Source organism: Cupressus sempervirens, chromosome 11 (assembly GCF_028749045.1).
Source record: "Cupressus sempervirens isolate cs-2001-9-10 chromosome 11, ASM2874904v1, whole genome shotgun sequence".
Classification (NCBI taxonomy): domain Eukaryota; kingdom Viridiplantae; phylum Streptophyta; class Pinopsida; order Cupressales; family Cupressaceae; genus Cupressus; species Cupressus sempervirens.
The window spans coordinates 99,494,693-99,520,966 of record NC_143128.1 but is presented as its reverse complement, the minus strand read 5'-3'; the positions used below and the strand labels follow the sequence as shown (position 1 = coordinate 99,520,966).

The 26,274-nt window shown below is 35.8% G+C and overlaps 1 protein-coding gene across 2 annotated transcripts in view; it reads right to left on the bottom strand.

Moving 5' to 3' along the window:
• The window catches only part of LOC149528398 (putative phospholipid-transporting ATPase 4), a 69,066-nt gene extending 45,132 nt beyond the window's left edge, over nucleotides 1–23,934 (bottom strand). For both annotated transcript variants that reach the window (XM_089808499.1, XM_089808498.1), the window contains exon 1: nucleotides 23,530–23,934. In XM_089808499.1, coding sequence (XP_089664625.1) covers nucleotides 23,530–23,934 — 405 coding nt within the window. The remainder of the gene's footprint in view (nucleotides 1–23,529) is intronic.
• Nucleotides 23,935–26,274: the final 2,340 nt, after the last annotated feature.

Genomic DNA, 26,274 nt, shown 5'->3' with positions numbered 1-26,274 from the left:
ACAAAAAAAAGAGGGCGACCCTTACTGGCTCAACCCTTTAATCGACGATTATGGAAGTACAATGGGAATATGTAAACCATATGGCCCTTAAATATGGCAAAGGTGTTAGAAAAGTATTTGCCTTAACCTGGCTAAACTATGCCCCATGGATGCCATTGACATGGGAGATATAAGGGATAAATTTATCCTCAAAGAATACTCACTCAATCAGTCGTGTAGAAAGATAATTTAAAAGGGAGATCGAATAGGAATATTCCTCCTTCCAAATAATCACCACCATTGCTATCCAAAGTTAGCAACATGTAAATGAAGGGACCGCTAACATGTATTAAAAAAAAGAGGGGTCATATTATACTAATAATGTGATATCAACCGTTGGCTATGTAAGAGAGACAGGCAGAAGATATAATTCTTGGTACAAGGAAAGAAATGTTCATGCTAATGAATACGGGATCAGTGGGCTACATAACCTACATTTATATGGTGAAGACTAAGGTAATGGGCAATAGGGCTCATAAGATAAGTATTAGGCATTTGACCATATGGAGACATTTATGAGATAAGTAGTTATTATTATTGAGTATTGCATTTATTTACTCATTATTTGTATTTCTATACATACTATACAAGCTATATGCCTTGATATTTTCCTCTGAGAATGTTATTATAGGAAGAGGGAGATTGAGATTCAAAGGGAGCCTGACATTTCATTAGAGGCAACCTTGAAAGAGAGGGAGCAAATAGAGGATGTGACTTAGTCAACCTTCAGCGACCTCGGTCATATTGATTCAGAGGGAGTAAACCATGTTGAGATGGATTCTCTAGTGATCAATAAATTATAGCAGTCAAGAGGACCATGATTCATAAATATACCTCGACTATGTGATTGTAATGGGCCTACCCCCCTATGTACATCATGAGGAAGTGACAACTTCCAAATGATGTCATTTGTATTTGCAGAAGTTATTGAAAGGTGACGATCTTACAATAACTTAATTTTCTATTATGATGGACATCTTACGATGTCTAGGCAGATCATAATAGATTATACTTTGCATGGTGGATGTTTATATGGTAAGCATTATGAGAATGTGTGTGCACATACCTTATAAACATTTTATAAGTACATGGTGAATGTTATGCATATTGATATTCTGGAAGGCCATTACACAGAGTACTTGGTGAATATCACAAGTCTTGATGTTTTGGAAGGCCATTACTCATAGAATACTTGGCAAATATCACGCAACTTGATGTTCTAGAAGGCCATTACCGATAGTATTTGGTGAATATCTTACATCTCAACGTTCTAGAAGGCCATTACTCAAAGAGTATTTGGTGAATATCATTGATATTCTGGGAGGCCAATACTCATGATATTAGATGTGATATCAAACACTTTTGAGTAATTGGTGAATATCATGTATTCTAGGAGGCCAATACTCATGATATCAGATGTGATATCAAACCTTATTGAGTATTTGGTGAATATCATATGTTGATATTATGGGAGACCAATGCTCTTGATATCAAATGTGATATCAAAATGATGGATATCTTATGATCAAAGATATCCTTAATCTTGCTAACTTGATATTACTTTGAAGTAATACATGTGTCGAAGCTCCCTAGCTAAGAGGGAGTGTTGATGTTTAGTAGCTTCTGTTGGATAAACCTGTATATAATTATAGGTGAGATATAATTTATCAGTGTTAAATGGGGACTCGCAGCCCCCTCCCAAACCTCAGAGTACCCATCCCTAAGACGTCCCCGCACCAAGTACTCGCATACACAAGTACCCCCACCTCCGCCATTTCGCAACCATGTTACCGCTAGAATGAGGACTTGGATTTCTATTTGAATTTTGATTTTTGAATGTTACTATTTGGTATTCAATATGTTACTATGTTAAATGTTTAATAGTTCTAGTTCATATTGCAATTTTGCTATGTTAAAGTATTTTAATTTGGTATGTACTACTAAAACATCATTTCGTAACAAGCATTTCAAGGTCTATATGTATACTATACAACACTTCTCCCTGCTCCTTCCTCCCTTTGGTGTCATCCCCTTGCCGTCCCCCCGCCATCCCAAAAATGAGGACCATTTTCCTCCCATCCCGACGTCCCCTCGTCCCAACCTACCCCAGTACTAGTGTTACATTGTAATTTTTATATATAACTTTATTATTATATGAGAGAAATTTATATATATATATATATATATAACTGACAATGATTAAATGTTTATTATAATAATTATCAAATTAAGGAATAGACATGTCCCATGAAGGGACATCTCTCTTCTTATTCTTTTCCCATTATAAATAAAGGGTCGCTGCCATTTGGAACATACATACCAAATATTATGGCAGTGCTTAGTACATTTGTAGTGATTGTGAAAACTCAATAGGTTAGACGTGTTCAAGGGTTGGGGCTTTTAAATTTGAAATACTCCCAGTATGGAGGTTTAAGGCCCCTCCAAGTTGATTTGGTAGGTTAAAAAGATAAAGAGAGGCTTCCTATTATATGGAAGGATGTTGTAAGGAAGAAGTTGTGAGTGAAAGGAGAAGGTGCCTAATAACAGAGACGAGGAAAAATAGAAGCAGCAAAAATAAAAAATAAGTAAATAATATGCTTCATCAAATTACATTTATATAGGATTTCTCAGATTCTATTTTTAAGGAAACAACATAAACAACTTTCCTAGTACATTGAGTTGTTTTCACAGCTCAATATATGTACCACTGATAGTTTATCTCATTTAACAAACTCTAAATCTAATAATAGTACTATATTCCTAACCCTCATAAATATTATGTGAGTTATTACTTTAACTCACTTTACCTCACACACACGTGAACACTAATATAATATTTTTCCCAACATTTCCCACCTTAGTGTGAACATATAAAGAACTCGCACCCTACAATTACAGCATGCTGAACTCTTGTGTCTCATGATCTTAATTCAAAATGAAAGACATCTCCCATCAACCTTTCATGGTTTTCACATAGGCTTACCAAAACTTGGACATGAACGGAAACCCACCAATTGTCCACCTCATGTAGTTTTCTAGATTCTCCCACAAATCCTTTCAAGTTCCATGAGTTGCATTACATTAGTGTTTTTGCTCATTACACAATTTTACACTAGGGAAATTATATAGGAATCAACATTCATATCACAATGTGGGAATGAAACATTGTGCATTATTCCCCTCCACAATGTGAAATTTTCACTTATTCACACCATCTCCAACATTGGAAAACAAAACATATCAAGTTGCAAACTAATAAATAAAATACCACGAAAGCTAATGAGCAGCCCAGTCGTTGGTGACTGACGAGAGGTCATTGATTAACCTCCAACCTCTAGTGCTTCCATCCTCCAATTTTGAAGTTATCTAAAGCGCATATTCTTCATCACTAGGACATTATAACTCTTCATCCTCTGCATGGATTTCCCAGTCAATTTCTTCAGCTAAGGAAACATGATGATCTAGTTTATCATCTAATAGATCTTATGCTCTCTTCTTGCAATTCACGATTACATGTCCCATTTCACTGTAATGGAAACTTTTAATTTTTCCTTTTGGCAGGAACAGTCTAAGATTTGTACTTTCCTTTTCTTGCTTTGTTTCGTACAAATAAGACCTATTTAGAATTTGATTCTTCATTATGATCAAGTAGAGTAGATATTACTCCTTCAAGATAACGGTTACCTTACTTAGTGTAAATACCATCCCTGACATACTTTTAGGAAAACTATTCAATAAAATTGCTTTGACATCATCTTTTACTTTCTCATTAATTCCACCTAGATTATTTAAGGGAGAGTGAAACTTGCTGATATGATCCCACCATTTTTTACGTTTTTCTATCTTCAATCCATAAAATCTTTGCTTCAATGTTGTCTTTGCATTTTTTGCTTCAGATCCAAAGAGCTTGTTTAGTGACTCAAATCTCTTATGTTGGTTTTGCAAAATCCACATAGTGTAAATATGCTTTCGATAATATGAGGCCAATAGTCTCCAAGGCTTTCTGATCTTTAATATTCCATTTTAGAAGTTCATTTGCATTAATTGGTATGACTGAATTTGGTTTGACAACATCCTAAAGTTCTTTTTCGATAAGTGTAACTACATCTGTATTTGCGAAGTATGAAAGTCTCTTCCTTCAAATTTCTCAATGAAAGCTAATTTTTCCATGATTGCCCTTTTAATCAGAGGTGTCAGGATCAACTGTAATGTACCTTGACTATAGGACACAAGACAAGTGATTTTCCAACAACAATCCCACTAAAAAATTATAACAACAGTTAAAAGATCTACCAAATGTCTCACCAATAGTAAAAATTAATCTTCATAAAAATTAAGTCCCTTGTTAAAAATAAAACTGCACAACACCGGAATAAAGCTTACCTAAAAGTCTTGCCAAGAATAGGAAAAGTCTCACAGACCACATGCGAAGGACCAAAGCAAATTGAGCCAAAGCCAAGCAAGGATCAATCTCTACCACAAAGTTGTCAGCCTACAAATTGTTAGGCTCGATCACAATGAATAGGATTATTGTGTTGTTATTCCTTTCCATTCAGCATTGACTGGAGTGAGAGCCGATGATAAGATAGGGAACTGCTAATATAAAAATTGCCATCCATTGTATTCAAACATACTATTGACCCAATCACTACACATATCTGGCCATATAGCTGTGAGAAAACAAAGCAATGCTCCAATAATCATAGGCCTTAACCAATGGAGATCAAACTAGATAGAAATGCAGCACCAAATCCTACTATCACAACTGAAGTTTCAACAAGATACAAATACCCCTAGCATCTGTCAGGCATTTCTTGGTTTTTGTCTTATTAGGCTAGCTAAATTGATAAGACACGGGCTAATGAGAAAAACAAAATAAAATGCAACAAGCCTCTTGGCCAATGAAGAGAATGGATGATGCCTTCAAATACAAACTCTAGCATTACATATTTTGATCCTTGTCTAAAGAGTAAATGTGCTATCCAATGATTGCAAGGTGCCCAATTTTTAATGGACTTGACCACATATGCTTATTATAGCTTGGTACAATTTCAATTGATCAAGTCAAGAGAGATAAAGGTGCATGCACAATACATTGCTGGCCAGAGGGGAGAACCTCATCTGATAGGAGCTACAAGAAATCCTCCATGAAAGGGTGGATGCATTATGAAATAAAAGCACAGTATTGAATATGTCAATTACAATAAAAATAGGCACTGACATGTAGATGCCTACCATGGACCGAATAATGTCCAATGCAAATCTTTAAATCTTGTAACCTTTATTTTTGTGGCCTCCTTTGTTGCCTTTCTCTGATACCATAATAGAGATTTGAGGCAAAATAGAAGCAACAAAAATAAAAAACAAGTAAATATCGTGCTTCACCATTCTCCATTCAATATTTGTTACATATATATAGGCTTTCTTAGATCCTATTTTTAAGGAAACAACATAAACAACTTTCCTAATATATTGTGTTGTTTTCGCAACTTAATATATGTACCACTAATATTTTAAAAAAATTAACAATCTGTGAACCAAATAATAATTCTATATTCCCAACCCTCATAAATATTACGTGATTTATTACTTTAACTCACTTTACCTTACACACACATGAACTCCAACAAAATATTTTTCCCAACACCTAAGTGTAAGATGTCACTTGCCTTAAAGATCCATTGATGAGGAGATTGATTTGTACAAGGGGTTAGATAAGGTGATTGAAGAGTAGGATATTGTTGAGAACTTTGGACTCACTAAGGTAAGAACTTTCTTCCTAATAAGTAGGAGACATTCTCCATACCAAGTCAAATTGTGATATTACTATCAGATTCAATCGTGTAGTTTTGGGTCAAACTTATTGATCCATTTTCCATGAGTAGTGGCATACAAGAACATATCTCTCATGAGAATGAATGGAACACTTCACTATTATTGCATTTAGGTCATGCTCTTAGGGGTGAAGCCTCATCTTTGATGGTCACCCATGCCAATATTGCTCCAACTCAAGTGTGCTTAACCATGGAGTTTCCTCCAAGATTAGTAAAATGAAGTAGGAATCTAAGTGGGTTTAATTTTGGTGGACACTACATGGTTAAGCACATTTGAGTTGGAGCTAAATTGGGATGGGTGAGTTCCTAGTGAGAATGAATGGAACACTTCACTATTATTGCATTTAGGTCATGCTCTTAGGGGTGAAGCCTCATCTTTGATGGTGACCCATGCCAATATTGCTCCAACTCAAGCATGCTTAACCATGGAGTTTCCTCCAAGATTAGTAAAATGAAGTAGGAATCTAAGTGGGTTTAATCTTGGTGGACACTACATGGTTAAGCACATTTGAGTTGGAGCTAAATTGGGATGGGTGAGTTCCCAGGAAGGCTTGATGCTTAACCCCTATGAGATCCAACGAGTGCTAAGTGTTCCTTTCATTCTCATGAGAGATTGAGTTCTTATAAAGCACTAGTCATGAAACATGGGTCAATGAGCTTGACTCAAAACTACAAAGATGAGTCTTGATAGCAATATCACAATTTTCTCCCTGGTACATCCATTATTCCTTTGGAATGGTCCAAGCAAGCGGTCTTTGATCTTGAAGAATTAACTCTCTATTCTGTAGAAATTTTAAAATAGCTTGAATGAGACAGAAAAAATTTGGTTGACTACAATATTTCTAAATGGTTCTCCATGGATAATACAAGGCTTAACCTTAAGATATCTATGTTCCAACAAATGATTAGTGATGATACTTCTTAGACAAATGTGAATGACAATTTGATCAATGAAGAAGTGAAACATTTTCAAACACGTTTGTTGACCTTAAAGTGTACAAGCTAAAGAATTTCACCTCATCTTCTCTTTCTAATTTACCCTTAATCATGTTAGACTACAAAATTGGTCAACTTTCCTTTTTTTCTTTTCTGAATGACGCTATCCAATGTGAATTCTTCTTTTAAAGAATACATGCCCTTCACATCCATTAGGACTCAAATTTGCATTGTCCTTTTCTTTAGCCCCCCTCTTTTGTGTTTGCTTGTGAAGCCCAATCCTTCAATAATAATTAATCTAAGATATTCCAAGTGTCATCATGTTGGAATGTGTTTTTGGTTGCGTCCACCCCCATCCCCAACATGCTTAATCAATTACTCAAAACTCAAAGATACAAAAATTTCAGTAGTATGGGATTTGTTTGAATCTTTCAACTAGTGGAAGACCCAAATGGGTATCTCCCTTTTAAATTTGGGGAAATATGAAGTTAAACTGGTGAAATTATAGCCGATCATAGCTATTGTTTTATTGAGAAACATGTTGGGCCCCAATCAGATTCTTGGAACTGTTGGAATCCCCAATTGGTTTCATGCTTCTTGTCCCCCACTAACTAGTGATTTTCTTTGTGCTTAGCCAACTTTGTACAAATCTTGTGTAGATTTTTCTTAGTTCCTAGAACCACTAAAATTGTTAATAGTTTCTATTCTTGTTCCCTATAAGAGCACCAATGCTGTGAAGATTAAGTCTTGGCTTCTAGACTTTCTCCTAGTTTTAAAACCTCCTTTGGCACCAATTTAGCTCCTAGTGAGGTTAGAACCACTGATAAGGGCAAAGTAAGCAAGTAGTTTCAGTTTGGTGGAGTCATGGGAAAAAATTGGATAAGTAATATGAAATCAAAAGTTTTGGTAGTTCCAGGAACCGTAGGAACTGATGTTTGATTCTTGGTTCCTAGTGGACCTCCAATTTGATGCAGAGGAAAAGGTTCACAGAAAATTTGAAAACATTTTAATGCCAAATGGCATTTTTCCCAACTAATGGCTTCAAACCCAAACTTGATTTGAATCTTCAAAATCTATGAGAAAACACCTAAGACACATTATGAATGATAAATTTTACATGAAAAGACCATACATGGTTACCAAGAACACAAATTATTATATAATAGAGTTCTACCACCTTCCTGTAGCAATAGTGACAGGAAATCGCATAGACATAACAGTTGTTAGAGATTGATTTGTTTGACCCCTCAAATCACGAAATGGATTTTTCTGGAAAGATGGAAAGTTGCTCAAAAAATAGCAAACTAACGACACACCAATTTTCAGGTCCTTAGTCAACCATATATATCTGTAACAATATATTCTTTAAACTGCAGATTTGAGAAATCAAAATCTGAATAAGATGGCCTTACAAAAGTGGGCATAACTTATTCAAAATGTAATGAAATTGGACAAACAAAAATGGAAATGAAACTAGACTAATTTATCCATCATTTACAATTATTTTCAGACCAATATTATACTGTACGAATCTGTACCATTCATTTCTTTCAGACAGTTACAGGAAAAGCCAGTCATTTGAGACAAGCCTGTACAGAAGATGCCACAACTTCCACAAAACTTAATAAAAACTGATGAGACTGATTGGAACTAATAGTAGATTCAAATATTTAACTTTCTTAAACCATTTCAGATCATTATATGAAATATTAAATCCGTATAAACCAAATGAACAGTCTGCAACATTGAAGAATCCAGAAAAATACACAAACTACGGGCTTCTTCTTATTATTTCATTTTGCAACTTTCTCCAACCCTCTCCAACCCATGGACTCGTGTTTACGACATAATCTTATTCTTTTCCAATCTTTTTACCACCACCACTTCGAATGATACTAACTTTAACTTCCAATGATTCAACTTTCCCTACTCTTCATATTCCATATTTTTGTAGCTTTTTACAATGTTTGCAAAATGACTCAACATTAATTTCTTTTACCCAAACTAGATATTTAATAGTCATCTAGGACCTTATTATATATAAGATGGTTTAAATATACCTCATTTTACCTTTAAAGGAACTAAATGGCCTCATAACAAAGATTTGACCAAAATGGTGTTGGTGACCTCAAAGGGCCCTTGGTGTTCCTGCACCACAGTTGTTGACTAAATTTAGAAAGGTAATGAAGGTAAGGAAATGTTGGAGCTTCAAAACCATGGGAACCTCCAACGTTCCCAATGTTCTAGTCTGAGTCCTAATAGAGTGAAGAAACATGACGATAAATGTGGCCAAGGAAGGTGACGCAGTGCAAGGCAAGAGCATCCACAAAGGAGATGTCCTAGCCCCATACTATGAAACCACACAGTGGAAACACAATAACAGGAAGCAATAACACAAGATCTGATACCAAATCACAATAATATATTCATAAAATATAACTGATTACATGCAATGTGCCGGGCTGTAAGGCCTTCCCAGTTACGGCCAAATACAAAGCAAGTAATAGTTCTGCAAGATCCCTCAAGATCCAAATCCAAGCCCTAGCTAGTCCAGATCCACACTCTGGTAGAAACCCACAAGGGAGATCTCAACTTGTGCTCGCAAGCCCACATAGCTATCTCCTTATTTTCCAAGCCACAACTAGTAGCTCTGCTCCAACTTCATCCAAGTGTAAACTGCCTCACATTCGGCGCTCTATTCACACCTTCACAACTCCATCACAATCCTGCTATAAATTGCCTCACATTTGGCGCTCTATTCACAGACTCAGGAAAACTCGCTCTTCAGCTACTTCCCACACCCACTCCTCTTCTGAGTGAATGAATAATGACTAAAGACTTTCCCACAACCCCTACTTATACCAATCTAAGCCACAAGTCGGCCCAAAACACAAATTAAATGCAAATACATAAATTAAATGCCAAAGTCGGCCTCCTACAACAATTAAATTTCCAAAATCGATGTCTTACTAAAATTGCGATATCTCCTAGCTCCGAATGAATTAGAACTCGAGCTTCAAACCGTAGGTAGAAGTCTAGGCCCTCTTCAATCTCTGAAAGTTTCATCCTTTAACTTATTGTGAAAAATTAGTTATACAGCCTGAAACAGATACCAAATTCTTAGACCATGCCGAGCTCCATAGACCATGCCGAGCTCCCTAGACCATGTCGAGCTCCAATCCTTCTTTGACCGAGTACCAGTCCAAATACCCTTCAAAGCAACTATCGAGCCTCCTCCCATGAACTCCAAAGTAGTCACCAAGTAAATCCAAGATGCTCCTGCATCAAACTCCCCAGGTAAATAGAAAAGTGTGTCCCACACTTTGATGCCCAAAGAAAGAGCAACAACCAACTTCATCTTCACCAAAGGCTTCCACTCCAACAGGGATAAGAAAACCAATCTGCACATCATCCACATCCACATCATTCTATCAAACACCAGAATCTCATCCAACCAATCATCATGCTCACTCCTAGGAACAAATTGAACATAATGCTTCATCAACAAACCCCCATCCATATCAACAACTAGTGAATCCATACCAGCAACAACCAACTCCACATCAGTGACAATATGAAGATCTCTATCAACACATGCCAAACTCTCAACACCAACCATCTCATTGCTCACAACATGATGCTCTGCAACACACAACTCACCACCAACAACAACCAGATCATCCATGACCAAGCACTTTGTAATTTCCATGTTAGACTCAACCAACTGATCATGAAAACTAACCTCTATCCTAGCATCAACAAGGTTAGGAATATCTTCAGCAACAACTTCTAGCTGTTCTGCAGGTTCTGTATCAGACTCCACAAACTGATCAACAAAACCAAACTCTTCCACCTCGACCTTGTTATGCCATCTTCTCTCACAAAAAAGTCTCTTAACTGGCCAAACGACTCTCTTTCGGATCAGTAGACTCCAACTCCACAAATAGCTACCGAATTCCTTCCTTACCCTGTCCTTAACACGATCAGCCAAGCTGGCTTCAAATCGAGCAGTCATCTCAGAAAACCTCCTCTCCACCACATCACGGAGATTTGCAAGCATCTCAAGGTCCAATCCTCTCAGAGCCATCTCCTAAGATCTTCAAAAACCCTCTGCAACAAATCCTTCCCACGCTCCTTGTGACAACCTTGAATTGTTTGCAAGTCAGATCGCAACCTACCACCTTGCATGAACAATTAGGAACCACATCACAAGTCTAGGACCACAAATCTCGTAATCCAAAAACTCTCTACGATCATGCCTCAACAAGATCAAACTTCCATCTTCACATCCATCAATCAATTTGCATGTCCTCCCAAGGTCCTGATGTAAACTGCCTCAACTTCGGCGATTTGTCTACACACTCAGGAAAAACCTTCGCTCTGATACCACCTGATGCAGTGCAAGGCAAGAGCATCCCTAAAGGAGATGTCCTAGCCCCCTACTATAAAACTACCCAGCGGAAACACAATAACAAGAAGTAATAACACAAGAGTTGATACCAAATCACAATAATATATTCATAAAATATAAAAGATCACATGCAATGTGCCGGGCTGTAAGACCTTCTCAGTTACAGCCAAATACAAAGCAAGTAATAGTTCTACAAGATCCCTCAAGATCCAAACCCAAGCCCTAGCTAGTCCAGATCCACACTCTGGTAGAAACCCACAAGGGAGATCTCAACTTGTGCTCGCAAGCCCACCGAGCTATCTCCTTATTTTCCAAGCCACAGCTACTAGCTCTACTCCAACTTCATCCAAGTGTAAACTGCCTCACATTCGGCGCTCTATTCACACCTTCACAACTCCATCACAATCCTACTGTAAACTGCCTCACATTCGGCGCTCTGTTCACACCTTCACAACTCCATCACAATCCTACTGTAAACTGCCTCACATTCGGTACTCTGTTCACAGACTCAGGAAAACTCACTCTTCAGCTACTTCCCACACCCACTCCTCTTCTGAGTGAATGAATAATGACTAAAGACTTCCCCACAACCCCTACTTATACCAATCTAAGCCACAAGTCGGCCCAAAACACAAATTAAATGCAAATACATAAATTAAATGCCAAAGTTGGCCTCCTACAACAATTAAATTCCCAAAATCGATGTCTTAGTAAAATTGCGATATCTCCTAGCTCCTAATGAATTAGAACTCGAGCTTCAAACCGTAGGTAGAAGTCTAGGCTCTCTTCAATCTCTGAAAGTTTCATCCTTTAATTCATTGTGGAAAATTAGTTATACAGCCTGAAATAGACACCAAATTCTCAAACCATGCCGAGCAACCAAAGACCATGCCGAGCTTCATAGACCATGCCAAGCTCCCTAGACCATGCCGAGCTGCATAGACCATGTCGAGCTCTCAAGACCATGCCAAGCTCCCTAGACCATGCCGAGCTCCATAGACCATGCCGAGCTCCCTAGACCATGTTGAGCTCCAATCCTTCTTTGACCGAGTACCAGTCCAAACACCCTCTAAAGCAACTACTGAGCCTCCTCCCATGAACTCCAAAGTAGTCACCAAGTAAATCCAAGATGCTCCTGCATCAGAAGGTTGCAATAAGGCTTTAGAGCTTCTAGTCTCTTTCAAAACCTCTACTCAAGTTTCTAGTTCCTATTTGGTTCCTAATCACCAATAAAGAGAAGTTAAAAGTGCCAATGTCCTTCAATGGGTGAACTTTCTCAATTCCCTCTCCCCTTCTACCATCTCAATGTGCATATTGAGTTAGACCTAATGCACAATGTCTGATGATAGGTTTGATTCCTAAAGCCTAATGGTGAAACAGTTAATTGTGGTTTGTGATTTTTTCTACTTGTATTCCATGTCCAATTGGCATGTGGTATGCTACAAGCTGATGTGGAACGTCTACCACAAACCTTAAAACCTCAAGGGTACCACTGACCCAAATCCAATTTAGGAACCTTATATCTAATTCAAGAGGCTTATGACAAGATTACATACTCTTCCCAATTACAAAACCTACAATCTGATAATTAGATAACAATTCAAATGGAATTTACCTATATTACAAGGCAACCATAACCTTCACACAAAGACTGCAAATGTATCTTGATACAACAAACATGAATCAATACCTCAACCCCTGCCAATAGACACATGGAAAATCACTGAAATGATTATTGAAACATGACAAGACCATACATGGTCACCAAGAATGCAAACCAAACATATAACAAACTTCTGCAATCTTCCTGTCTCAGCAGTGATAGGATCTCACAAAAGGAAAAGCAGGACAATTTTTGGGAATTGAATGTTTCTGGAAAGAATAAAGTTTGTTCATAACACGAATATCTCATTAGTCACAAAGTTATAGGGTCGTATGAGACAGTATATGTTTATACCACTATATTCTTTGACTGCGAGTGCAAACTATGGAAAACAATTTCTGAGCAGGCTGTTGTCACAGAAACAGTTGCAACTTTGTTAATATTTGATGAAAATAAACTCAAACCAATTACAATATTTTCTTGATTAAACACCTTTCAAATAAAATAAGAAAGAGATAGGCTTTGGGTTCATACAGTATTATACCAAGTCAAATAAATGACTGATAAACTTGGAAAAACAAATAAAATAATGCATCTCTTTATTCAATACTTTCTCAAGCTCATCAATATGCCTTTACAACATGGGAAATGACTTATTTAAAATCTTTTTAACTTCCTCAACCTCTTCTACTACCTTAACCAACTCTTGAGCAACTAATGACTCTTCATACTCTCAATTTGTCCACACTTGCAACTTAATTTGCATTTTGACAAATTTGTCGACATCATACAACATTTGTAATTTTAACCTATGTCCCCCTCTCTCTAGTTGTACATGGAGACATTAACATACATGTCATGTAGAACATTTGTATCTGCCCTTGAATAACACAAAATCTACTCAAAATAGTATAGACTTGCATTTCTATGCCCTAGAAAGCTTTGGCAACCACACAAGCATCTACAAAATTATATTGTGATCAACTTCCTCATAATAAGACCCAAAGAAAAACATACATCCGAGGGCACTAACCCAAATTAATGCACTTTAACACATTCAAATCCATGGTTGAAGATGAAATTCGACTCTAAATGGATGTTCTAGATTGATGGAGGCCCTTATTATTCATTTCTTGTAGCTGGGTGAAAGGCACCATTACTACGAGTTGCTGGAGCAGCTGGATGCGATGCACCATTGAGCCACCAAAAACCATTAAAATTCATCTTGTGCCAAGTTGGGCTTTGAAAGATGTGCCAGCAAAAATAATCGACTGCCAACAAAAGAATACAAAGCCATTGAGGTTGGGCATTGAGCTTGTGGTGCAGGAGAATCTTGTCAATAATTTGTAACCATCCATTTGGTAGATAAATTTAATGTAGATCATCCTTTTATGGTTGTATCAACTATATAGGGGTTATCGAGGTATCCGATTGTTTTTGGTTTAGTGACAATCCTTAGGGCCAAGACAACAAGTTGGGTTTGGTTGTCAATAATTTGTAATCATCCATATTGTTTGAATTTAATACTTGTTAAGCTATACTACTAGGAACACCCCCTTAAGTCTAAGCTGAACTTGAACTGTAGGACATATAAACCACTGTTGTAGATTTGGCCTTCAACCATTCATCCATAGTCTGTTGATGAATTAATTTCACCTACATAATAACAACACTAACCTTTTAAGACTATTCTAGGAAGTTGAATAACATTTTGGAATCCAACAATAGCAATCCCTCATTTTTTTACTAACATTTTAGGCTCAAAATCTCTATCCTCCATCCACCCAAGTCCTACTACAAGAGAGGAGGAGATGGATTTTGAGCAAGTGTTAAGACCCCATCATAGGGAGATAGGCAATGCTTCCCGAACCCATTCAATGTTTAGGGGTTGAAAGGTTATTGATACTCCCAATATGGAGGTCTAGGGTCCCTCCAAGTCGGTTGAATAAGCTAAGAAGAGAAAAAGAGGTTGTATCTCATGTGTAAGGATGTTGTGAGGAAGAAGTTTTGGATGATAAGAGGAAGGTGTCTAACAATAATAGGTCACTGACTTCTAAGTGGGTCAATTATGAGGAGAATGGTATATATGCGAAGGGTAAAGAAAAGTTGATTTCAAAGGAGGATATTGTTGAGAATGTTGGAATTGTTGAATGTTGGAATTGTTGATGGTAATGGTGTTCCCCTTGGTATCTACCCTATTCCTCCCAAATATTCTAGGTATAGTCCAAAATATCACCATCGGCAACTTATTGCCAAGGGCAAAAAAATAGATATCAAGAAATCTGAAATATTGGAGATAAGTCGGAAACTTCTTGGGAACTTAAAATCTGTTTTTCCAATCCTCATGGAATCTGATTTCTCCTCTTTGCTCTTTCTATGCTCTCCAAATCTGTTTTTTCAATAATAAAAAATGTGTTTCACCCTTTTTTGGGCCATGCTTTCCTATAACAGTCCTGCAGGCGATAAGTTCGATATTTATTGCAATAAAACAAAGAAATATTGGTGATATTTTACCAAGTTCTCTGTGATAACTTGATGTTACTTCTTAGTAGCCAAAAAATATCACGATGAGTTGACTTATTGCAGATATATCTATGATATTTTGAACTATGGCTCTAGGTATGATTTCTCCCACCTCGAAATGTTGGCTTCTCTTCTTGAGCAACTGGCAAATAAGTGAGATGGGAAAGGAAACATTGGCCCACCATAGTAGTATCAAATGGTTCTTTATGGAGAATAACATGCTTAACCTTAAGATATCTTGGCTTGACCAAAGCTTAAGTGGTGATACTTGTCAACCAAATGTGAATGACAATCTAGTCAAGGAGTAGTGGAGCATTCTAAAAGACATCTACAGACTTAAAGAAAAGTTGAAGGATTAAAGAATAAAAAATCTAGTGAGTTGCAGTTTGCATACAATGCCTATTGTCTATGTTTGATAGTATTGGTTACTCTTCAATGCATTAATTGTCTGTTGGTTCTCACTCTCAAGTAGTTGTGTCGATTGGTTGAGAGTTGTGATTCTCTTGGCAATTGTTGGGCCATTCAAATATGTTGTGTACCTCCAAGAAAGGGAGGATTGCTTAGTTGGATGAATTGTAATCCTTTGTTGACCATCTCTGGTCGTCTTCTTTGTAATAATTTCATGAGCTAATAAAGATATGTTTCAGTCCTGTATCTTGTAAGGTTTCTCCAAAATTCTATTATGAATCAGACTTAGATTGTACCTTCTTTATGCTTGTTGTAGATACTCTTCAATATACAGTCTTGAATGAATGGAGAGATATAATTTTGGAAATGCTTTTAACTTTTGCGAGTCATCTTAGGGCAGCATTGATTAAGGAGCAAACTTGTTGTTTCTTGTGTGTCCTTAAACTTCAATCACACCCTTATTAAATATAGAGATAAAGGGGCATGTCCTTACAAAGGACATGTCCCTTCCAAAGTCTGCTTTGACTCATCTCTCAAAATCAGTGACTTTCCATGCAATAATTAGTTTACTACCTAAACTAACCAAGGTGATTAGTTAGTCCTTAACCTAGTACTTCAAGATAGGTGCTGATATCTATTAGGAGGATAAGACAATGACTTCAAACCAATTTAATGCAAGATCCAATCAGTACGATCTATAATCAGATTAGCATGATTGAAAGTGACGGAATTAACACTCCCTCTTAACTTGATAATCATATTGAGAGATATCATATCTAGCAACATCAATTAAGATGAACAAGCAAGGATTAATACTCTATATCTATCTGAATCTTCTTAGCATGTGGTATCATTGAAAACATGATACAATGTCATATTACTAAATCTATGATATGACATATCACTGATACTAGTGATAATAGTATTGCAAAGAATACAATATACAAGATAAATCTAGAGAATAATTAAATTCTTCATTTATCCAAGTTGTGACTCATAGGTACTGGTATTCCTATATCACAACATGATCCTAAGTTAAGATCTACCAGAACACAGGATAAACTCTAGAGAATAATAAAATTCTTCCTTTATCCAAATTGTAATTTATAGGCATAGCAATGTCTACATCACAATGTGATATTTAACTCATCTAGATCTCACAGTAGAACTCTATTGTTAGCACATTATCTAAGAGATCATCATCTCATAATGTCGTTCATACAAGTGTTCATTATCTCAGAGATTGTCACCTCTAAAACAATGAATATCAATGGTGGAGCCCATAACAGTCAGTAGCCTGACAGTAAAATTATTTTATTAATAATTTAAAGAATACAAATAAATTACAATTCAACCATACCAAGTCCTTTCCTGAAGTGATCTATCTTCACTCGAGAGAGAGAGAGAGGTTTGGTGAGAATATCTGTATTTTGATCTGCAGTGCAAATGTATTCTAATTTAACAGTATTCTTGTCTACCATATCTCTTACATAATGGTAAGGAATTTTGATATGCTTGGACATGTCATGGAAAATTGGATTCACAGAAAGCTTGATGGAACTCTGATCATCACAATGAATAATCGTAGGATTCATGGCTTGACCAAATAATCCCACAAGTAAATTTCTAAGTCAAATTTCTTCCCGAGAGGCCATTGTTGTTGCAATGTATTCAGCTTCTGTGGAACTTTGTGCTACTGAAGACTATTTTTTGGATATCCATGATATCATTGCTGATCCTAAACTGAAATGTCCTAAAGTACTTTTTCTATTCTTAACACTTCCCCCCCAATCTAAGTCTGTGAGTCCATGTAAATCCAAGTCAAATTTCTCATATTTGAGCCCAAGGTTAAGAGTGCCTTGTAAGTATCTCATAATGTGTTTGACTACAACTAGGTGAATCTCCTTTGGCTTACACATAAACTGACTTAAGTCGTTAACAGCATAGCAAATACTAAGTCTTGTATTTACCAAGTACATAAGGGACCTAAGCATCTGTTTGTAGAGAGTAGAATCTATGGAAGGTGATTCTGTTGCTGCTTCTTTAAGTTTATGTAGATTAGTCTCCATTGGAGAAGACATAGACTTGCAATTCCACATTCCAAATCTCTTCAAGATATCTAATGTATACTTCCCTTGATTAAGTATAATGTTGTCAGAATTCTGTCATACATCCAGTCCTAGGAAGTAATGAGGGAATACCAAATTTTTCATCTCGAATTCTCTGATTAGATATTTCTTACATTGATCTATGAGATGATCATCACCTATTATTAGTAAATCATCAACATACAGTATCAAAATTACCATATCATCCTTATCCCTTTTACAATATAGATTTGGATCAGCTTCATTTTTGGAGAATCCTAAGTCGGTGAAATACTTATCAATTTTTTCATACCAAGCCCTTGGAGCCTATTTAAGCCCATAGAGAGCTTTCTTAAGCCTGCAAACAAAAACTTTAGGATCATGAGTTTCAAATCCTTCAGGTTGCTCCAAATATACCTCTTTTGTAATCTTTCCATTTAGAAATATTGTTTTTACATCCATCTGATGTACTTTCCATCCCTTCGATGTTGTAATAGCTAGGAGTACTCTTAGAGAGGTGTATCTGGCAATAGGAGGAAAGGTTTCTTCATAATCAATCCCTTCTTTCTAAGAGAATCTATTGGCTACAAATTTGGGTTTATTATTTTCAATGCTACTGTTAGCAGCATGCTTTATTTTAAATATCCACTTGGAAGAAACAATAGATCTTTCTTCAGGTCTAGGAACAATTTTCCAAACATCATTCTTCATAATGGATTGGTATTCTTCCATCATAGCACCCTTCCAAGCTATATGTTTAATAACATTTGAAACATTGGTTGGTTTTGATTTAGACAAATCATTCATGTTTGTTGTATGACTAGAAAATCTTTTGGGTCTTTTGCTTTCTCTAATTGTTCCAGGTGGTGCAGCGAAGTCTTGTGCTTCCTCTACTGTCATAATGGCCCAAAGTGGTATTTTGTTAGAATTTTGAGTTTCTTCAAGATTGAGATTTTGAATTTTATCTTCAATTTTTTCAATGTTCTCCTTTTGAGACTCAGATACTGTGTTTCTTTCATAACTGGGTAAGGGAGAGGGATCTTCAAAACTTAGGGCTCTTTTGAATGCTAAATCTTTTTTAAAAATTACATCCCTACTAAGTTCAATATTTTTCTGACCAGGTATGAAAATCCTATATTCTTTAGATGTTTCACTATACCCTACAAAAATACCTTTCCTTCAGGAGGGTTCTAACTTAGTTCTATTTTTTTTTGGAACATGTATATATATTGGGCACCCAAGATGACTTATATCGGGTTTAACCTTAGTAAAGACTTCTTCAAGAGTTTTATCTCTAAGGTAGGAGTGAGGACTTTTCTTTTGAATATAAACAGCAGTACAAGAGGCTTTTGCCTGAAGACAATATTCTATATTTTGATCAAATATCATAGCTCTTACAGCTTCTATAATTGTTCTATTCTTCCTTTCTGCTACCCCGTTTTGTTTTGGGTTATAAGGAACCATATACTCCTTTTTAATTCTTGTTTCTTTACAAAACTCTTTAAACAAATCTAAGGTATATTCCCCTCCATTATGAGTCCTAAGTGTTTTAATTTTATGTCCTGATAAGTTTTCAGTTAAGGTTTTAAATTCTTTAAATCTCTTCAAGATTTCTTTTGATTTTTTGCATTTTAAGAAGTAAATCCAAGTTTTCATAGAGAAGTCATCTATAAAAAGTATATAGTACCAAAATCCTTCAAGAGAAGGAACAGACATAGGTCCACATAAATCTGAGTGGATTAATTCCAAAACATTGTTAGTTTTTCTAGTGCTATCATGAAATGGACTTTTGGTGTTCTTACCCAAAGTGCATCCTTTGCATATGCTTGAGTGATCTTTATTCAGTTTAGGTAAACTAGTAACCACATTCTCCATAGTTGATAAGGTTTTGAAATTTAGATGTCCTAACCTTTTGTGCCATATTTCATTTATATTAGCAACTTCATGAATTGAGGCTTGAATAGGTGGACAAGGTTCTGAATTTAATTCACACAAATACCCTTTTCTTTGACCAATTGATTTTTTTTTTTAAATGAGGAGTTCTTAGCCTAGGTTATGACTTTGCCATCCATGAATACAACATTATGTCCATCATCTTCAAATACTGTAATCGAGATTAGATTCCTTTTTATTCCTGGTACATAGAGTACTCCTTTGAAAAGAAGAGAACTACTCAACTTTAGTTTCAAGGTGCAATTTCCAATTCTTTTGATGGAATGTGTTGGAAATCACCAATGGTGACTTCACCATTAACCTTTTATGATATAGTGTCTAGTGCTTCTTTGTATCCTGTAATATGTCGAGATGATCCACTATCAATCACCCATGCCTTACTTGAGACTTCACTTTATAGTGTTGAATACAATACAAGATTCTCAGGATCATAGTTATCTTCTTCCCTAGTAATGGTTGTACAATTCACTTGTTGTTTAGAATTCTCAGGACAATTAGATCTGTAGTGTCCAAACTTTTGGCATCTAAAGCATTTTATTTTGGATAGATCTTTCTTAAGTTTGTCATTCTTTTGATTACCCTTTTTCTTCTTGAAGTGCTTCTTCTTCCTTTTATAGGAATTTGTATTAAGAACATGAAGTTCTTCGTCTTCAGTTTTCAATTTTCCCCCTTTCTTAAGTTTCTTGGATTCTTCCTAAAGACAATCTTCCTTAAGTCTATTGAAGTCAAGAAGATTATCTCTGACACTTACTCCTTGTATGAATGTTTCCCATAAATTTGGTAATCCATTTGTAGCCATCAGCATTAGTTTCGTGTCATTAATGATGGCTCCTATACTTGCAAGTTCATCTCTTAGACTGGCAACCCTTAGGAAGTAAGAATACATTGATTCTCCCTTCTTTATTTGTATATGATTTAGTTGTCTTTTTAGTACGAGAACTCCAATTGCATTGTTCACCTCATATGCATTTAGTAATGCATTCATCATATCAAATGTTGTTTGATGTTTTGTTAGCATGGGTATATCATTTTTCACTCCATCTAATATGATTTGTATGGCTTTCTTGTTTCCTTTATTCTAGATAGTTTTATGAGGTTTAACAGTAGTTTGTCTAGATGTTGAATCAACAAATTGTTTTACATCATTTTCTTTGAGAACCATCATGATTCTGAATTTTCGAGTATCAAAGTGCTCTTTCCCATCAAACTTGTCCTCGGGTTTGATTGTGTATACCATTGAAGATAGGAGAATGATGCTAGATATATATCAAGTCTCTTTATTTAATTTGCAGAGCCTAGATTCGGCTACCAAAGCTCTGATACCATGTAAAGTTTCTGCAAAATTTTGTTATGAATCAGACTTAGATTGTACCTTCTTTATGCTTGTTGTAGATAATTTTCAATATACAGTCTTGAATGAATGGAGAGATATAATTTTGGAAATGCTTTTAACTTCTGCAAGTCGTCTTAGGGCAGTATTGACTAGGGAGCAGAGTTCTTGTTTCTTGTGTGTCCTTAAATTTCAACCACACCCTTATTAAATATAGAGATCAAGGGGCATGTCCTTACAAAGGACATGTCCCTTCCAAAGTCTGCTTTGACTCATCTCTCAAAATCAGCGACTTTCCATGCAACAATTAGTTTTGTACCTAAACTAACCAATGAGATTAGTTACTCCTTAAACTAGTACTTCAAGATAGGCGCCGATTTCTATTAAGAGGATAAGACAACAACTTCAGACCAATTTAATGCAAGATCAGATCAGTACGATCAGTAATCAGATCAGCATAATTGAAAGTTACGGAATTAACATATCTGGTACGCAATGCCATCTGTAATATTATTTCATGCATGTAATTTACTAGGTATAGTAGTAAACAAAAGCCATCAAGGAGAATCTGAAAAAAGTTAATGTTAGTAGAACTACCATCCAAAGTTGTGCTCAAAGCATCTGCACGCTTCATGCTATATTGAGGAAACACAACAGTCATACTCAAGAGGACCATAGTTCCAGGACTTGCAGCCAAAAGACAACTAGTGTTATGTGTTTAATGAGAAAGCCATGAAATTTGTGTATAAAGAAGAATCTCAAGTAGCAATCAGCCTTAATTCCTCTTAGTTTCAGTGCTTCTTGCTAGTTTGTTACATTGCTGATATGTCATTGACTTGCTGCAAGATTTTTCTTTAGACCATAAGTTCATGATAAGTTGTAGCAAGGGTGGCTACTTTGTTGGTATTGCTTTTCTCATTGTTAAATGGTGGGTCTCTTACAACCCTTTATTAAAAAAAAAAGGAATTTTTTGGATAAAAAAATTTTCAAATTCAAATGCTTTAATCTAGTTTTTATGTTTATTTTGAGTGGCTAAATTCTAACTCCTGCTACTTAGAAGCCAAAAGTTTGATTGCAGATTAAATCTCCTACAAGGGATATTTATGTTGTCCGAGGTGGTCTTAACAACTTGGGGATTACAATCAGTCGAAAAAGAAATGATGCAAACCATCAAACTGTAAAATTCTGACTTGTTTGGTGTTTGTAAAAAGTTATGTCCTCTTAGATAGGGCACTAAGTTGGAAAATAAAAATTTGGTGTTCAAAAGAAAAAGCTTAAATAAATATCTGGGAAACATCTCTGAAATACAGGATTTATAAAACCAATAATAAAATGAGCAGTAAAAATATGTGACCTGCACCTAGGCGTATGTAAATAATTATCCAACTCTCCCCGAGCAGAGATGGAGGGTTAATCTGCTGGATCGGAAGGAGGACCAAAGAAAGAAAGGAATGGCAAAATCTAAGGAACCACGACAACCACTTCCGGTGGATAGGGGTGGGTTCTATCAGTAGTTCGCCCTGCATCTCATGGTGTGAGACCCTGTAGGGGATCAATTGTGGTTCGAAGTTTGGGTCCGTTTAAGAGAGTAGGGAATGAAGTTACACGATTAATGCATGTTTGTGGAAGGAACTCGAGCTACACAACTATAGAATAAAGGATTAGTTTTTCAAAATAGAAAACTTAAATCCTAGCATGCAAGAGGAGAGGATAGTTTGGAAATTAGTATTATGAGAAAGGGTATTGGAATCAAACTGAACAACGGAATGACAGGTTGTCGGAGGAATATGTTTATGGAATGCATAGAAACTTTTTCCAAAGAAATTTTTTTTAAATGTCCATTTTGGTATAGAAAAATAATTGCTAGAGAAGGACATTAGCATGCATCAAAGAGATGGTTTGGAAATCAAACTGCTGAAATGGAAATTGAATGGATAAAAACTGATCTAAGTGTTTCATATTGATATATAAGCATCCCACAGACTTGTGGAATATAAACTTTCTATATGATTCCTTTGAAGATCTCGTAGGATCTATAAGACATAGAATAGAATTTAAAGATAATCTCCGCAACTTATATGATAAATCATTTCTATAAGTATTTTTCATAGGAATGGAATTACCACATTGTATCAAATCATTTGTGGATTTATTTTTTTAGTGTATCTAGGTGATGTTTATGGGTTGACGCACCATGACTTTCAGGAGTCACCCATCAAAAGGCTATTCTGGCTCTATCATGCTTAGCCATAAATTTTGTAACATTTATGTCAAATCTTCTCTATAAGCCATCATAAACCATCACTGCAAGCCGTAGCAAAACAATCAATACCCATTTTTGAAGAAAAAACATGGTATTTGCAAACTATCATTATTCATCCGCTAATATTATTAATCTAAATTACCTGTAGAAACCTGCGCAAGTCTTCAATGCCCTCCTTTATCATACTCAATCCAACCACAAATGCCAGAGGAGCAATTGTACTCATAGGTGAAACTGGACTCAATTTTGTGACTGACAGTACACCAACAAAAAGAAAATAAAGGTTTGCAACTCTCCGAAACTGTTCAAAGAGAGCTTTTGGCAAGAAGGAAATGACTGTATATCTAGTGGTAGAGACATAGTTTGAAGGGTACTTGAGAGGCTGTTTTCTATGTAGTTCCGGATGATTGCAGTAAACAACACGGGAGAAGCCAGGACCTTCTGGAAGTTGAGGAGGATAGGATTCTTTTGGAATTTTTAAACAATTTTTGAAAGAATATAGCTTGCTCCAATTGAGTTTTCTTTTGTTTCTTGTATTCTGGGGCATACTTGACAACCTCTAATTTCAACTACAAATAATCTACACTTAGTTCTGGCTAGGGTCTGAAATTCCAGGCAGCTCTAATGCACAATATTTTAGCTACAATGTATGCGATGATTTGAATTTTGAAGAATAAATGTCTGAATGCCAGATTTCGATCCAAATGTTCTGAAAAAATCTAGGCTCTTCCTTGGCTCTGGTTGACTTATCTCGGCATTTCAAATGAAGCCAATAAATTCGTTATTTCAGCATCTCTCCTCCTTTCTGCAGAATAAAACAAGCATTGTACATATAACTCATTACAGTCAGGTAACGGACAAAAAAACAACATAGGATAACAAAAATAATTCAAAGTTTTTACTATTGTCATGTTTTCCCTCAGTATGGAGCAGCCAAGGCGTCATAAACATTTTCTTTTGGTTATTGAAGAAGATTTTCTTAATCTTTATAATATTTAGTATGAAGAGTCTTTCATCAAATGGTTTGCTTTACACTACTATCTGTATGTCTTTGCAAGCAGAGCATACCTGAAGCTTTAATCTTGTAAATATCTGCTGTATGAGATGATCTTTTGCGTCATTATTTATTTCACCTTGGTCAGAGAATGTTTATCTTCAGTTTGTAAGAGCTCGTGAATGTTTCCTTACAGAATCCTGCTCCAGATCAGCTCTGTACACAAAGTTTTACACTATTACAAATTTTACAACCAAAATGTTTTTCTCTATATAAACTATTTGATGGTTTACAGTCGCTTCTTTTTTAGTCCTACGTCTGGATTATTGTATCTTTGTTTTCCCTACAATGTCCGTTAACATATTTAATTACTTAAACCAAACTTTCACTAATTTTTGAGCTTTTCACTACTCTTTGCAGGTTTGTTGTTTGCAGGGTATACATTGTTTTTTTCTTGTGAACGTGAAATTATGCTTCCAGGCCCCTTTTCTCATTTGTTTTCGTTTCTTGAGATAACAATTTCTGGCTTCAATGTCTGTCTAATTATGCTAATATAACGGTTTTTGTATGATACAGCTAGTAGAATGAACCTGTGCCCATTTTAACAATTCATCTAGAGAATAAATCTTTACAGCGGCATATTAATTCAATTTTTGAAAATTTAGCTGCTGGAGTCTCTTAATTAATGTTATATTTCTACTTGTAGGTTTTTGCTTGTAGAGCAAATGTGAATGTCATTTCTTCTAAGGTTCCGCTTTCAAAGCTGAGATTTTAACCATCTGTTCACTTCGTTCAGACAGTTGCTACATTTTGCATTGAAATCTGTTCAAATCCAAGGACAAATTTACACATAATTTACATACATAAATATTTTTCTTCCGTTATTTTTTCCAAAATTCACACACGTGTGTTTCAAGTTTATGTTAGACATTTGAGCTTTACAGCACCATCTTTAGAGCAGTATAGAGGAATGTATCACTACTCCTTTGCTTCAGAAAAAATGGATAAACAATTGAGTTAAAAGATTACAACTCCATAAAAATCATTCACCTGTACAATCAGAAGCATTAATCACTGCCAATCTGAAGAATGTCTCGAAGACTCGGTGTAACAATGTAATTGGATGACTAGCCAGGACTAAGGAGAATTATTTTCCGGAGTTGAACTCCCTGACGTGATCTTTTCACGATTTTATTTTACTTTGTTCACAAAACAATTTTTGCTTCTGTTTTTGTTTGTCACATATTTGTGTTCAGAGAGATCCTTTGCAAAGACCCAGTTTCAAGACCACCCCTGCACCTTGATATTGCATTATATAAACAGTGCTATTTTTACCGTTTTACCGACCAATTATTAATATTTTAGAAATCTTTACATCAATATCTCCGCAATTTTCTACCTTTCATCTGCTGCGGATTGACATCCAGTATACACAAAATTCACCTACTTTTCCCTACGGATATATTACAATTTTTTCCATCGCCGGTTGCGCCATTAAAATTTTCATTTTATGCTTTGTTTGTTCTGCTACCAATTCAAGGCAACATATTCAAATTTCCGATTCATATTTTTAAATTATTTCTGCAGGCGAGCGATTCTTGTATACATTAGACCGAACAAAGTACGGATTTTGTATGGATAACAGGATTTAATTTTTAATGCATTAACCTCATTGTTAGCAAGGTGTTTGTCCTCAGCTTTTGGGAGCTTTTGTATGTGCTACCATTATGTAATCCTGTGCAAACCTTGAAACAAGCATTATGGACAAATATAGCCGTTTGAACAGTGCTTGAACACGACTTCTCATTTCTAGAGCTTCACAAATTTCACGTCAAAATATTGTACGGTATCGTGTATTGGATGCAATCAATTGAAGATATACTAGTATACCTA